Source organism: Pongo pygmaeus, chromosome 9, assembly GCF_028885625.2.
Source record: "Pongo pygmaeus isolate AG05252 chromosome 9, NHGRI_mPonPyg2-v2.0_pri, whole genome shotgun sequence".
In the NCBI taxonomy this organism is placed as follows: Eukaryota; Metazoa; Chordata; class Mammalia; order Primates; family Hominidae; genus Pongo; species Pongo pygmaeus.
Window position 1 is genome coordinate 35877648 of NC_072382.2, and position 16740 is coordinate 35894387.

Below are 16740 nucleotides of genomic sequence, written 5' to 3' on the forward strand. Positions count from 1 at the left end.
TATCTACCAGATTTGACACTGGAATGTTTGTTCTTCCATAATTAACCCTCTGCTTCAGTATTTTTATTAGTTGCACCATTGCCTTTGGCTTAGGAACATAGGAAAATATAAGACCTGCTAAAGTGGTGCTTTCCGTTAGAAACATAATATGAATCACATAATCAACTATAACCAAAATATTTTCAATATGTAATCAATATAAACATTAACAAAATACTTTCCCTCTTTTGTATTAAGTCTTCGAAGTCCAATGTGTGTTTAATACTTATAGTACATCTCAATTTGGACTAGTCATCTTTTAAGTGGCCTCATAAGGCTAGTGGCCACCTTATTGAACAGTATAGTTCTAAAGTATTACACGGTTTTAACAAAATATCATAACAAAAATATGTACTTTTTACATTTCTCATTTTTCTAGTAATATCCTAGTCAAGGTAACGAAAGAATATTCATGTGCTATGTAGTTGAAATTACATAAAGTTTTTTATAGCACTGATACCATTGGTTTATATATTTCTGTGTGATACATAAAATCTAATTGTGTCACCTGACTTTTGAGTACTTATCAGACATTGTACAGATATGTTTAAAGAGATCGTGATGATGAGGTGATAATGACTAATGTAATAAATGTGGAGTGTTCCTCAAAAATTGGCAAATCAAACTTGTCAAGTATGCCATATTGCAAGTATACTTAGGAGCTTAGTTTTACAAGAATTCCATGGCAAATCTTAGTCCTTTTTTTTTTTATATAAAACTTACAACGTCTTCACATCCTTAGATTTATTCTGGACAGATGTTTGTGTAAATGTATATGAATCTGTCTTTTCATATAAATTTGCTTAGATAAGCTGGTATAGCTGTTATGTCATGGGTGGAAGAAGCTGATTATAAAATATCATTTTCCTAATTTCTCTAGGATTCTATACATTTAAAATGTTCTGTACATGTTTAAATGTGAGGAGAGATTTCTTCACTGATAACTATTTAAAAACATAGTTAAGACTTATAAAACCTTGAATTATAATTGATTTGAATTGATTCAAATATTTTAAAGTATAGTTATAAAATGATCAAGGAAATTTATATAAAATACTGTAGGCATACATATTTTATTTAAAATGGTCATATATAATTGACTTTGCACAAGTATGAGTTAGAGAAAACCATATTTATGAAATCTCTGAGTTTTTCACATTTTCTAAATTTCGAGGGCTATGACCTAATTTTATGTAATATCATTTTTAGTTATTAGCCAATGCCTGCTGTATTCTTGGACTCACATTTTTATTGACTACTCCCTGTGACTCCTGCATTTAAAGTGTTGGCACAAAATGTTAAACTATTCTTTAAACAATACCTCTAGTTTCTTGGAGATGATAAATCCGTCCATTGATTTCCTAATTTTATTATGTACACAGTCAATTGTAATCCAAGATTACAGCAAACAAGATGTTAATTTCTAGACATAATCTATGTACATTTCAATTACAGAGCATGATTGTTATAGACGCACAGAATAAAAAGGAATAACATTTGTGCTATCCTCACAGGAGCTGTCAATAAAAGATGTAATAGGGGATTTAGAAATCTGGAAATGGCCAACTAATTTATGTGAATCTATTTTATTTCAGCTAGAAAGACCAAGCTCTTTTTCGTCTGCACTGCATATTGCAGAGCACAGGCTGTCTATACAAAACCAGGCGGCTGCATATGGATAGTCCCTTGATATCATTCACTTGCTGTGTAATCTTATTATGCAAAGTTCTAATCTTCACCTAGAATGAATGCCTCTGGGTCAGAATATAGTCATATCAGGGTTTTTGAGGTCATGTTTTGTGATCCTTAGCTTATTCTTCTAAGTAGGGCTGGGATTTAAAGGGTATTCCCCAGATACTAGCAGAGATAGACAGCAGAATCTGCTGCCTTTTTGGAAGACAAGACCAACATGAGGTCCCTGGTAGGATTAAACTTGATTTGTAGCTGTAGGATTTTTTAACAGATGTATTATTGGACAGGGAATAGGGGGCCACCAGCACAGCAAAATTGAATCACGACTGACATTCTCAGGGAGTTTGCTGCCGGCTAAAACAGCAGCTGCATGTGGATTTGACTTCTTTCAGGTGAAGCGACTTCCAGTCATTTGGAAAGGATGGGATGAAAAGGAACCTTGGTGATAATTTTGATGTCTGCAAGATTTAGTACCAGTGTAATGGGATTATCGGTAACACCTTCACTGCAGAAAAAGCCACCTGGCGCTATAACTGGCAGCAACTGAGAACTAATCCTTTCGCATCTCTTGGATGTCATTCATGAAGCTCAAAGCTATTTCTGCCCTGCTAACTGTGATTAATTTTAGAAACAATAACAACAAAAAATCAGGTGATCAAGGCAAAGAATATGCTCTTTATTATATATAATACATAACTTTATTTTAAGCTATATGACTTAAAATTATGCAAGACATATACAAACTAAGCTATATGATTCAAAATTTATTAAGCTATTGAAATAGAAATGTTGATCAATGAGGTCTTGGTTTTTTTAGTTGAATGGCAAATTATTTACTATTGGTAACAATTCATATTTGAGATCAAATATTAATTTAAATACTTATATTCTTTTGGCTATAGAGCCACTATGAAATTAATCAAAATGTCTAGCTGTAAGGAATTGAAATAATTTGTTTCATCATATGTTTTACCTGTTTTTGATTGCTTCAGTTGCTACTGATGAAATGTTTTTGGTGAATAAAACAATTTGAAATATATAGACACCTATATTTTTTGTAATGAAGGTAATGCTAGCTGAAACTGCTGATGAAAGGGCTTTTGGTGAAATATATGATTTTAATATATAAAAGTATAGAGTAAATAGGAATCCTGAATGACTTATTTTTAAAAATCAGTGATTCTTAGTAACTTTTCCTTTAGATGGAGGTTTAGTTGTGTGCTTAAAAATCAGTGCGTTAGTTAATTGATTTTTTTTAGCTTTTATTTCAACTAAAAACTTTATCAAGTACTTTGGCTAGAGGTGTTAATTATTTTAATATTTTTCTCTAACACGATCCAATATAAACTGAGAGAAAATGAAGTGAAATTATCCCATCAGTCACCCAAACAGTATGCAACGTAACTGCCAAGACTAGAAAAGATAATTAGTGTTGTCAGTGTTATGATCTTAGAGTACTTAATTTTAAAATATTTATTCATAGAACTTGGTTTTTATCTCATAGCTTTTTTGTTTAGTAGCTGTATCTTTTAAAAAATAAATTATACAGCCTCAGTCTAAATGTTTTTAAACTTTAACATTTTAACTAAATATAGGTGACTAAAGTATTTTCTTGAAATTATAAAAATAATTAAAATATAATCAATTTTATACCTGATGTACACCATTAATGTACTGCCACCTCTGTTTATGTGTAGTATCTTTTATTCTTTTCCATATAAAGTCTTTACTAGAAAAGTCAGCAAATATAATAAATTTATACAGAGTTCCCGGGTTTGGTTTAACTGGTTCCAAGCTATTGTATTTCAAATTGTATTTCCAAACTTTTACCACATTTTGAATGAATGAATGAGAAAGCTTGCCAGTATTTCCAGTAAACTGCATTGTGTTACTTTTATAAAGGATGACTTTTGCCTTCTGTTTGTATGTTTGCTGTTTGGAAAAATTTTTATTTTATTATGATGAAAAAAGCTATCCATGAAGTAAATGGACTAAAATCTTTTTCTTATCCTCATAATAAAATTACTTATTTTAAATCTAAAATATTTGGTTTATGTGTAATTTCACATTATTTTGCCAGGTAGGCTATTATCTCAGCATAACTTTCTGTGGTAGTTTGTAGTATTATGTATTTATTTTTAAAAGTAGTTTTGCATTCAAAACAGAATTTGTCTGGAAGCTTTTATTAAACCTGGTCAGTATTTACTTTACTTTTTATTCAGGTATTTACTGAACAGCTCTTGAGAGTTAGTATTTTTTCCTTCTCCATTCTAGGGGTCATTCTTATTTGATTAGAGATAGTTATTTTCTTTGGAAAGTCTCAAATAAACTCATCTGAAGTAAATTCAACATAAAACATAAGATCTTCTCAATGGTATACATTCTTTTCATAAAAATATAGGTTATTTGAATTTTAATATCTGTTGATAACTTATAAGAAATTTGGCTTATCTTAAGCTAGATACTAATTTGCAGCACAGGCAACTCATGATGTCAGTAAGACTTAAGGGAATTATTTTTGGAGATAAGAGAGTGGGATATACGATGAAATGAGAAGAAATTTTTTAGAAAGAATGATAAGTCAGGTATAACAAAAGAATAGGATGGGACTGGGCATGGTGGCACCCGTCCCTGGTCCCAGACACTTGGGAGGCTGTAGTGGGAGGATTCTTTGAGCCCAGGAGTTGGAGGCTGATCTCTCTAAAAGCCGTTCATGAACTGTGGCACAGCGAGGGTTAGCCTATGATAATGCTAAATGATATTTCTTTTTGAATTAATATTCTTCCACTGTTATTCATACAACTGCTATATTGTTTTGAAATAGATCATTTAATAGTTGTATTATTGGTGAATGAATGTGGATGTTTTGGTATTTTACTTTTTGGAAGGTGATGCTTTGTTATATTAAAATGATCAACTGCTTATTCTTTATAAACATAAGGTGAGTTTCAATTTTGGTTATATGTAAAAATGTGAAATTCAGAAAATACCAGTGGACTAATGAAATACATTGAAGTATTAGCATTATAATGTTTACTTGATGAAAATTTATAGAATTATCCCAAAGTTAACATTCACTTTAAAGATAATGAATGGGTAAATTTTGTCAAGTCTCTGAAAATATTGAGTATGTGTCGGTGGTCTTAAAGGACAGGATAAAGTCCTTTACTGGACTTCCTTCCTGGGAGCTTATTAAAACTATAGACTCTGCAGCCGGGTTCCCAGAGATTCTCTTTCATTAGCTCTGTGATGTAGGATGAGAATCATAGGAATTGCAGGGAGCCTGGGAATTTGGATTTTTAGTTTTTAATTTTGGTTGATATTAGGTTTTCATGTTATTTTGATGCTGCAGTCAGATTTGAAGCAGTATTCACTGCTTTAAACCTTAAAGTAATGGCAGTTATTTCCTCTGCTAATGGAACAAACGGGTTTGGTGTTTTTTTCTAATTCTTTTTGAGACAGGGTCTTGCTTTGTTGCCCAGGCTGGAGTGCAGTGGTAAGATCATGGCTCACCTCAGCCTTAACCTCCTGGGCTCAAGTAATCCTCCCAAGTAGCTGGGACTACAGGTGTGCATCTCATGCCCAGCTAATTTTTGAATTCAAAATAAACAGGTTTTAATAAAATCTTCATAGATTATGGGGGTATGAGTGCCTTGAGTTTGCAGTTTTAGAAAATAAAAATCTCTATACAAATCTTACAGTAGATTTAACACTTATGGATTTCAACAATTCATGAGCAGCCCTGAAGGTGATTTTGAAACGGCAGGGATTTGAATTACTTTGGTGGAGACTCTGCTGTTTGAGAGTGAATTATTTAGCTATTGAGCAGAGTATACTACTTAGCATAATGAGTCTTTGTTGTTCTCTACTTGTCACAATAACTTCTACCTAGGATCTTAAGTGGACATATATCTCTCAGTTACTTTTTATCATTCTATGGGGAAGATGGATTTGGTGTAAGTATTCTTGACTTTGAACATCTCCAAGGTCTCAGAAATGTCAAAATCTACTATTTTTTCTTGCCCAAATGAAGGTAAATATGGCAAAACTATAATGTAATTTGTTTTCTCCTTCCCTATCTAACTTGTTTCTGCTCACCCTTTCTTAATGTGAAAACTTCTTTAAATGCTAATTTATTCTCAAACTCTGTTCCTCTATTGGAACAAAAATACATTAATGACATTAAATCATTTCTGTGATTGCTTATACTTTAGAATGAATGAATTTATGTAAACCGATGGTCTTAATTAACATTTAACATATATATACATATAGAATGTATTTACATACATATATAACGTGTATATATATATTTTTCCTATTTCTGAAACGAAATGCTTTCTCTTTTCAAAGGAATTTCAGACCTGAACAATCAGGTGGACAACTTCTTTGTGACTCAGGGTATTCTGAAATTACTATAAGTCTACTTCAGTGATTGGATCCAAATCAGAATCTTAGAATTGTATGCCTATGCCCAGAAATTTCTAAAGACGGAGGAATCTCTAATTTCTTTTCAGCTTCTAAGGTTCACTCTGCTCAATCTTTTTAGCTGGTTTTTACATCAGTCCTACCTCTATCTTTCCTATGTGTCTCTATTCCCAGATGCCTATTTTATAGTATCCAAAAAATTTTTTCATTTAAATTGAGAGGCAATATGGTGTAGTATTGGATGTTAGACCTAAACAGCTTCATTTTGAATTCTGGCCTGGCCTCTAATGAGCTGCATGACTTTGAATAGTTCCTTCATCTCTCTGCTCCTCAGTTTCTTTATCTGTAAAATGAGATATCTAAGGGGCCGGGTGCATTGGCTCATGCCTGTAATCCCAGCACTTTGGGAGGCTGAGGCGGGCAGATCACGAGGTCAGGAGATGAAGACCATCCTGGCTAACATGGTGAAATCCTGTCTCTACTAAAAATATAAAAAATGGCCAGGCGCAGTGGCTCACGCCTGTAATCCCAGCACTTTGGGAGGCCGAGGTGGGCGGATGACGAGGTCAGGAGATTGAGAACATCCTGGCTAACACGGTGAAACCCCGTCTCTAGTAAAAATACAAAAAATTAGCCAGGCATGGTGGCAGGCGCCTGTAGTCCCAGTTACTTGGGAGGCTGAGGCAGGAGAATGGCATGAACCCGGGAGGCAGAGCTTGCAGTGAGCCAAGATCGCGCCACTGCACTCCAGCCTGGGCGACAGAGCGAGACTCCGTCTCAAAAATAAAAATAAAAATAAAAGAGGTATCTAAGTTCTCATAGGGTTGTTTTAAGGGTTAAATGAGTTAATATATGTAAAGTAATGAAGAGGCTCTTAAAAGATTTCTGGGGAGGATCCTCCTGTACTTCTTTTGCTGTATGACACAGTCACAATTTTTATGTTGCTTTTCACTTTTTCCCTAGCTTTTCTATTAATTATTTGAAAGAATATATAGGTTCCCCTTTAAAGAAATTGGTTCTCTACATTAATGACTCAGTTTTTTTAATGTAAATATGATAGGGAATAAAAAAAGTAACAGATTCTGAATTTTTTGGTGCCCAAGCTTCCCAGATTTTTTCACAGCACACATGGTACATGGTAAGTTATACAACACATAGTAGTAAATGACTGGATAAATAGGGCTGCCCAAGGCTGGCAATGGCCATTGGTTACCGAGAGTTTAGAGCAGTCACTTGGAGAACTTGTTAAAATACGAATTGCTGAACAACGCTTCCTAAGTTTCTGATTCTAATAAATCTTGTATTTGACCAAATCAGTTTCAAGATAGATGCCATATTGATGCTGGTCTGAGGAACCACAGTTTAGTAATTACTAGTTTAATGTTCTGTATCCTGGTGTGGTAGGTAGAATAATGGCCCTCCAAAGATGTCTGCATCCTAATCCCCAGAACCTTTGAATATGTTGCCTTACATGGCAAACGAGACTTCACAGGTGTGATTAAATTAAGGATTTTGAGATCATTGTGAATTATCTAGTTGGGCTCAGTGTAATCATCAGGGTCCTTAAAAGAGTAAAAAGGAGGCAGGAGAGGGAGAGAAACAGACAGAGGAAGAAGTGACCATGGAATAATGGCCAGGGAGATTAAAGGCTTTGAGATTGAACAAAGGGGCTATGAGTAAAGGAATGTTAGTGCTTCTAGAAGTTGGGAAAGGGAAGGAAATGGATTCTCCCCAAAAGCCTTTAGAAAGAAACAGTCTTGATTTTTTAGCCCAGTGGTACCCATGTTAGACTTCTGAGCTATCAACTGTAAGATTATAAATTTGTGTTGTTTTAAGCCACTAAGTTTATGGTAATTTGGTGGCACCAATAGAATACTAGTACATCTGTAACCATTTCTGTTTACCAGTTCACTTTGTGCTAAAAGTTCCCAGTCTCAGCTCATGACATCAGCTCATAAGAAAGAGTAAATAAAAACAAGAGGCAAGAGCTCCCTTATTTTTGTACCGTCAAACTAACAAAACTACCAGTATGTTAACCCATATTTTTCTTCCCTTTTATTACATTGGAGGAAGTACCTAAACTTCTATCAAAATCCAATCTGTCGGCCTTTGTTTGATCCCATTCTCTATTGCCCTGTTTTTTTAAATTGAAGATATATATATATATATAATATATTTAGATATATATATAGAGAAGATATATATAGAAGAAGATAAATATAGAGAAGATATATATAGAGAAGATAGATATATAGAGAGAAAATATATATAGAGAAGATATATATATAGACAGAAAATATATATAGAAGATATATATATAAAATATATATAGATGCTAAATTATATATTATATATTATTTATTTATATATATATAATTTAGCATCTAAATATATATATTTTAATTTAGCATCTTTAAGATGGAAAGCACTCCTTCAATGATTAGGAGAGATACAAGATAGAAATAATGGTTTTATTACTTACAGGTCCTGGATACATGACATACCTGGAGGCCATACATGGAGGTCAGGGAACACTTCAGAGGGAAGGAGAGGGAGAAAGATCCATGGGTTAATGCCTTCATTGAGGTCTAGGGCCTTATCCAAACAGGTTTCTCACTGGGAGATTTTTCTTGAACACTTAATAATTGTATACACTTATGGTACAGTATGATTTTGATACATATGTACAGTGTATAATGATCAAATCAGAGTAATTAACATATCTATCACCTCAAACATTTATCATTTCTCTGTGTTGGGAATATTAAAAGTCTTATAGCTCTTTGAAAATATGCACTAAATTATTGTTAGCTATGGTCACCTTGCAGTGCAATAGAACAGTAGAACTTACTTCTCCTATATAGCTGTAATTTTGTGTCTGTTAGCCAGTCCCTCCTTTTCATGCCTCACACTTTTCAGCCTGTAGTAATCACTATTCTATCTCCTTCTGTGAAGTCAGCTTTCTTAGCTTTCATGTATGAGTGAGAACATATGATATTTGTCTTTCTATACCTGGCTTATTTCACTAACGTAATTGTCCTCCAGGCTCATACATGTTGCCTTGTTCGACAGGATTTCATTGTTTTTTTTTTTGTGGCTGAATAGTATTCCATTGTGTATATATACCACATTTTCTTTATTCATTCATCTGTTGGACATGTAAGTTGATTCCATATCTTGCCTATTCTGAATAGTGCTGCAATAAACATAGGAGTGCAGACATCTCTTCAACATACTGATTTCCTTTGTCTTGGATATATACCCAGTAGTGGAACTGCTGGATCATATGGTAGTTCTATTTTTTAGTGTTCTTTTTTATATATGTTTTATGTCCTGTAAAACATTTTTGTTATTGTCTTAAACAGCATCAGTATCTTTGTCCAAATATGTATGTATGTACTCTTCAGTTCTCTTCCTTCCTTCTTGGATTTGCCTGATTCTTTTTTTTGTTTGTTTTTTTGTTTTTTGAGACAGAGTTTCGCTCTTGTTGCCCAGGCTGGAGTGCAATAGCGCTATGTCAGCTCACTGCAACCTCCGCCTCCCAGTTTCAAGCGATTCTCCTGCCTTAGCCTCCTGAGCAGCTGGGATTACAGGCATGCGCTGCCACACCTGGCTAATTTTGTATTTTTAGTAGAGACGGGGTTTCTCCTTGTTGGTTAGACTACTCTCGAACTCCTGACATCAGGTGATCTGCCCATCTTGGCCTCCCAAAGTGTTGGATTACAGGCATGAGCCACCGCGCCCAGCCCATTTGCCAAATTCTATCTGATAACATTTTGTTTTTGCCTGAATCATTCCTGTTAGCATATATTTTATTACAGTTGTGCTGGCAAAAACATTCACAAAACTTCTTTTCTGAAAGTGTTTTTATTTTTTTCTTTAGCTTTTGAGGTATATTTTCATCAGACATAGAATTATAGTGTGGTGATTTTCATACTTTAAAAATGCCATTTTATTTTATTCTGGTTTTAATTATTTCTTATTTAAAGGTAGCCATTACATTTTGTTGAACAGACAAAATTGTTTCTTTGAAAATAAGGTAAATTTCTGACCAATTTTAAACTTTTCTCATTGTCTTTTTCACCATCTTGACTCTACTGTGCCTGGATGTAGCTGTGTGTTTTGTGTGTATCCTGTTCATGATTTGTAGAATTTCTTGAGTTTGTGAGTTAAGTTATTTCATCAATTTGGAAAGTTATCTACCAGTATTTCTTCAAAATATTGCTTCTGTACTATTGTCTGTTCCTCTCCTTTAGGTCTCTGATTATATTAATACTGTTTCTCCTGGATTGTCTACCTGCTTTCCTCTTTGTCCTTCAGTCTTACTACTTTCTCCTTCAGTCTTACTACTTTCTCCCAACTTGCATTCCAGTTCACTTGTCTTCTGTTAGGCTGAGCCTAGTACGCAGAATCTGCCGGTATATTCATGTAATGCATTAATTTTAATTATATTTTATTTTGTAGTATTGTGTTGTGTATAATTTCCATTTGATTTTTAATAGATTTTAGGTCACTGCTGAACTTTTATCTTTCCTTCTGTTTTTTTGAATGTTAATCATGGTTATTTTAAAGTGTTCATATGTTAAGTGCAATACCTGAATCACCTGTTGCTCTCTTTCTGTTTTGTATTTTTTTTTCTCTTGGCTTTCAGTCATTTGATTCTATTTTATAATGTGCTTTGATTGAATGCAATCATTTAGTACTATTTTATAGCATGCTTATAATCTTTGATTGAATTAAACTAAAAATTATAGTAGCCCAATTTTTTAAATGGGCAAAGTGTTTAAGTAGACATTTTTCAAAAAAGATATACAAATGATCAATAAACTCATGAAAGAGGTGCTTATGGATATTTTGTTGTTAAGGAAATGCAAATCAAAGCCACAATGAGATTCATACACACTGGGATGGCTACAATCAAAACATGGATGGTAACAAATGTTGGCAAGGATATGGAGAAATTGGAAACCTTATGCATTATTAGTAAAAATGTACAGTGGTGCAACTGCTTTGGAAAACAGTTTGGCCGTTCTTCAGAAAGTTAAATGCAGCATTATCTTTAATGGCATTTTCATTAGAGAAATCTTTTCTGATTCATCTTAAAGAAAGTATGCCTCACCCATTATTCTCTATCACTTTACTATATTTTTCTTTACAGAAATTACTTAATGTATTTATGTATTTATTTGTTTACTTTGTGTATCTATGGTATCTGCTCCACTATACTATAAGCTGTATGAGAGAAGGCATCATGTTTACTATTGTGTTGCCAGGGCTGAACACAGTATCTGGTACATAGTAGCAGCTCAATAAATATTTGTTGAATGAATGAGGTCACCCTTTTTTCCCCAAGTGTTTGTTTTTTAGAAGTTTTATTCTACAAAAAAAGCTGAAAAAATAGTGCAATGCACATTTGTATACACTTCACTTGGATTTAACGGTGAACATTTGCCACATTCGCATTCTGTCTTCCTCCATATGTAGTATATCTGTATGTGTGTATATATGTGTGTGTATCAATTTGTCTTCATCTTTCTGTATACATGATTATTAGCAGTAGAAGTGAACCATATGAAAGGAAGTTGCAGTCATAGCATTTTTCTCAAAATAATTCCTTGTTTATCTCCTATGAACAAGGTCATTCTCCTACATAGCATGATATTGTTAAGAAATTTAACACTGAAATGGTGATATATTTTTATGTACAATATTCAGATTTACCCAGTTGTCCCCATGTCTTTTATAGCTTTCTTTTTCCTTTTGCTCCAGGATCCAATTCAAGATTTCATATTGTGTTTGGTTGTCATGTCCTTCTATTTTCTTGTAATTGAAAATAGTACTTTTAGTATAATTTTTCCTTTAATTAAATTTATACTTTTTAAGTGTTCAAGCTGGTTGTCTTGTTGAATGTCTGCAATATGAATGTGTTTTGATTGTTCATGATCAGATTTAGGTTACACATTTTTGGCAAGAATGGTACACAGATGATGATGTACTTGTCATTCCATTGGTAAGAGGCTACATGATATCAGTATTCTGCTAAATTTGGTCATTTTGTTAAGTTAGTATTTACCAGATCTTCCTATTGTAAAGATACCTTGTTCCCTTTGTAAAAAAAAAAAAAAAAAAAAAAAATTATCTACTTTGATACTTTTCAAATATCTTGTTGACCAACAATGTTTCACCCAATATATTTTAGCAAGTATCAATTGCCCTTGTCTGAGTCAATTATTACACTGGTGATAATTTTACCATTCCTTCTACATTTATTAGCTGTCATGTTTTGACGAAGAACTTTCCCTATTCCCAACACGTGCATCTTTTTAAAAATTTCATTTTTAATTTAATGTATTATCAATTACTGTTACTATTTTTAGGCTTATGTTGTCCCAAATTTAATGTATTATCAATTACTGTTATTATTTTTAGGCTTGTATTGTCCCACATTTGGCCATTGGATGACCCCTCAGAATGGTTCCTTTGTTTGCACCAGTCTTTGAGCACTGACTGTTCTGCTCTGGTGGAGAATGATAGTTAGAAACCAAAAATGTGGGCACTAAGTGTGCTCATAATTACTATAGTGTCATTGCTTCTTACAATGGCCTTTTCACAGTGGACAGAGCTCGGATGACTTTTTTTTATAGGCAAACAGACAAATATATACATGTTTATTTAAGTAAATTTGTTTCAATAACTCAAATTCATCCTTAAGATCCCTTTCCATATTTGTTGCTTTTCTCACAGTGAGAAATGACTTAAATATTTGCTCACTTTTACTATCTGAAATATACATAAAATACTACAACCAACAACTACTAAGATACATTCTAGATTCACTTTCAATGTTTTTCCTATTTAGTTGGTATGTAATAATTGTATGTATTAATGGGATACAGTGATATTTTGTTACATGTATACTGTATATAATGATCAAATCAGGGTAATTAGCATAGTCATCACCTCAAACACATCATTTCTTTACATTGTGAACATTAAAGATCTTCTTGTACCTTTCTGAAAATATACAGTAAATTATAGTTAACCGTATTCATCCAACAGTGCTGCAGAAGGCAGTAACTCATTCCTCCTATCTAGCTGTAATTTTGTGTCCATTAACCAACTTCTCCTCATTCTACCCTCCTACCTCCCCTTCCCAGCCTCTGATACCTGTAATTCTACACTATACTTCCATAGGCTCAGTATTTTTTTAAGCTGCCACAGATGAGTGAAAATATAAGGTATTTTTCTTCCTGTGCCAGATTTATTTCTCTTAACATAATGTGCCCCAGGGTCATTCATGTTGCCTTGAATAACAGGATTTCATTCTCCTTGTGGCTGAATAGTATTCCATTGTGTATGTATAGCATGTTTTCTTTATCCATTCATCTGTTGATGGATATTTTGGTTGATTCTGTGTCTTAGCTATTGTGAATAGTAGCTAAGCTGCAATAAACATGAGGATGCAGGTATCCCTTTGATATACTGATTTCCTTTCTTTCGGATTAATACCCAGTAGCGGAATTGCGAGAATTATTTTTTGATTCTCTTTAGAGTTTTTAAAGAAACCTCCACACTGTTTTCCATGACTGTACTAATTTACATTCCCACTAACAGGGTATATGAATTTTCTTTTCTCCACATCCTTGCCAGCACTTTCTTTGTCTTTTTTGATAATAATTAATCTAACTGTGGTAAGATGATACCTGATTATAGTTTTGACTTGCATTTCCATGAAGATTAGTGATGTTGAGCATTTTTTTGTATATTTGTTGGCCATTTGTATGTTTTCTTTTGAAAAATGTCTATTCAGATCATTTGTCCACTTTTTAATTGGGTTATTTTTTTTTTGCTGTTGAGTTCCTTGTATATTCTAGGTATTAGTCCATGTCAGATGCATAGTTTGCAAATATTTTCTCCCATTCAACATGTTGTCTTTTTACTTTGTTATTTTCATTGCTGTGCAGAAGCTTTTTAGTTTAAATCCCATTTGTCTATTTTTGTTTTTTCTTGCCTGTTCTTTTGATTTCTTAGCCATAAAATCTTGGCCTAGACCAATGTCTCGAAGTGTTTCCCCTATAGCATTATAGTTTGATCTTATTTATAAGTCTATAATTTATTTTAAGTTGATTTTTGTATATGGTTAGAGATATGGGGACTAGTTTTGTCCTTCTGCATATGGATATCCAAATTTTCCAGCACTATTTATTGAAGAGATGTCCTTTCTCCAGTGTATGTTCCTGGCACCTTGTCAAAAATCAGTTGGCTGTAAATACATGGATTTATTTCTGGGTTCTCTGTTGTGTCCCATTGGTCTATGTGTTTTTATACTAATACCATGCTGTTTTGGTTACTATAGCTTTGTAGTGTATTTTAAAGTCAGGTGGTGTAATACCATCAGCTTTATTCATTTTGCTCAGTATTGCTTTGGTTACTTGGGGTCTTGTGGTTCTGTGTGAATTTTAGGATTGTTTTCTAATTCTGTGAAAAATGACTTTGGTATATTGATAGAGATTGCATTGAATCTTTAGATCACATTGGGTAGTATGGTCATTTTAACAATATTAATTCTTCAGTCCATGAGTATGGGCTGTCTTTCCATTTTTATTTTTTATGTCCTCTTCAATTCGTTCAGTGTTTTTGTAGTTTTCATTGTAGAGGTCTTTCACCTCCTTGGGTAAATTTATTCCTAGTTATATTTTTAATGTTCTATAGCTATTTTAGGTGGGATTGCTTTATTGATCCCATTGATTTCTTATTCAGCTAGATCATTGCTGGTGAATAAAATGCTACTAATTTTTGTATGTTGACTTTGTATCCTGCAACTATATTGAATTCATTTATCAGTTCTAAAAGTATTTTTGGTGAAGTCTTTAGGTTTTTCTATATATAAGATCATGTCATCCATAACCAAGATAGTTACTTCCTCTTTTTCAATTTGGATGCCCTTTATTTCTTTCTTTTGCCTAATTGCAATGGCTGGGACTTTCATTACTATGTTGAATAAGAGTGGTGAAAGTGGGCATCCATGTCTTGTTCCAGATCTTAGAGGACAGGCTTTCAGCTTTTCCCCCATTAAGTATGATATTAGCTGTGGGTTTGTCATATATTGCCTTTTATTGTTTTGATGTATATTCCTTCTTTGCCTAATTTCTTGAGAGTTTGTATCATGAAGTGATGTTGAAATTTATCAAATGCTTTTTCTGCCTCTATTGAGATCATTGTATGGTTTTTGTTCTTCATTCTGTTTGTGCTATATCACACTGTTTGATTGGCATGTGTTGAACCATCCTTGCATCCCTGGGATAAACCCCATCTGATCATGGTGTATTATCTCTTTAATGCGTTGTTGGGTTTGGTTTGCTAGTATTTTGTTGAGGATTGTTGCATCTGAGCTCATTGGGGATTTTGGCCTATAGTTTCTCTTTTCCTGCGTCTGGTTTGGGCATTAGGGCAATGCTGACCTGGTAGAATGAATTAGGAAGAATTCCCTCAATTTCCAGTTTTTTGGAATAGTTTGAGAAGAATTGGTGTTGGTTCTTTTTTATATGTTTGGTAGAATTCAGAGTTAAAGCCATCTGATGCTGGGGTTTTCTTTTTTGGGAGACCTTTTATTACTGGCTTCATCTTTTGCCAACTTTGTGATGATAATAAGCAAGTTACTTTACTACTCTTAGGCTTTTTTTTTCTTGTCTATAAATTGAGGATGGTAATAATATCTGTCTTACAGAGGTATTATATGTGAATCTTGACATGTTAAGCAGATGTTACATATTATTATCGATATATTTTAATAAATTTAATCTGAGAACAGTATATTGTAGCCTAGGCCTAAGAGTTAGGCTATTAGTTAAGAAATGCATGATACATAGTTGTAACAGTTAAATAGGAAAGGACAGATATTAGAAATATTTTAGATGAACAATATTTTAAAATTTTATATAGCTTTAAAAAATCTTTAAATGGTTCTTTATGCTGTTGTTTCATAGTATTTATGTGTTCCTTTTGTTACATCAATAGTTAATAGCTCACAAATGAATGTATCTTTTTATAAAGTACTTTGACATACATTGCTGAATTTGATTCTAAGAATCATTCTATGAGAGATTATTTCTACTAGGCCCCAGAAGAGTTAAGTAATTTGTTGAAGATTATACAAGTTAGTAAAATAACCAATGTGAAACTTGAATATCCATATTCCTATTCTAGTGATTTCTCCATTATTTCCTATTACATGGCAAGAAGTAATATATAGCAAGGAACTTCTATTAGTCCTTTGAAAGAGTTACTATCTTTTTTAAGCATCTGCCTTAATAGAAGAAATAACCGAGACATGGAAGGGGACAGACTAGTTTATAATCTACTAATTATATAATTCATATATAGACCCAGTGGCATTTGAATATAAGCTTTGGTAAATCAAAATATTTAGTGGCTACAATTTGCCATTTAAAATATCATTAGCAGAACTGATAATAAACTCTTGGTTTCCTGCACCAAATTATATTAGGCACTTAGTACATTTTGGGTGATGGTAAAATATTTTACAATAGAGTTATTTCTGAAAGTGTTTTTAAATAGTAT

The 16740-nt window shown here is 33.1% G+C and overlaps 1 protein-coding gene across 14 annotated transcripts in view; it reads left to right on the forward strand.

Moving 5' to 3' along the window:
* Window positions 1–16740, forward strand: part of IMMP1L (inner mitochondrial membrane peptidase subunit 1) — a 77546-nt gene that overhangs the window by 29767 nt on the left and 31039 nt on the right. For 6 of the 14 annotated variants that reach the window (XM_054441514.2, XM_054441518.2, XM_054441515.2 and 3 more), the window contains one exon: window positions 2124–2382. The exons of the other annotated variants lie outside the window; for them this stretch is intronic. In XM_054441514.2, the coding sequence (XP_054297489.1) occupies window positions 2304–2382 (79 nt within the window). In that variant the 5' untranslated portion in view covers window positions 2124–2303. The remainder of the gene's footprint in view (window positions 1–2123; window positions 2383–16740) is intronic. 14 annotated transcript variants of the gene reach the window in all.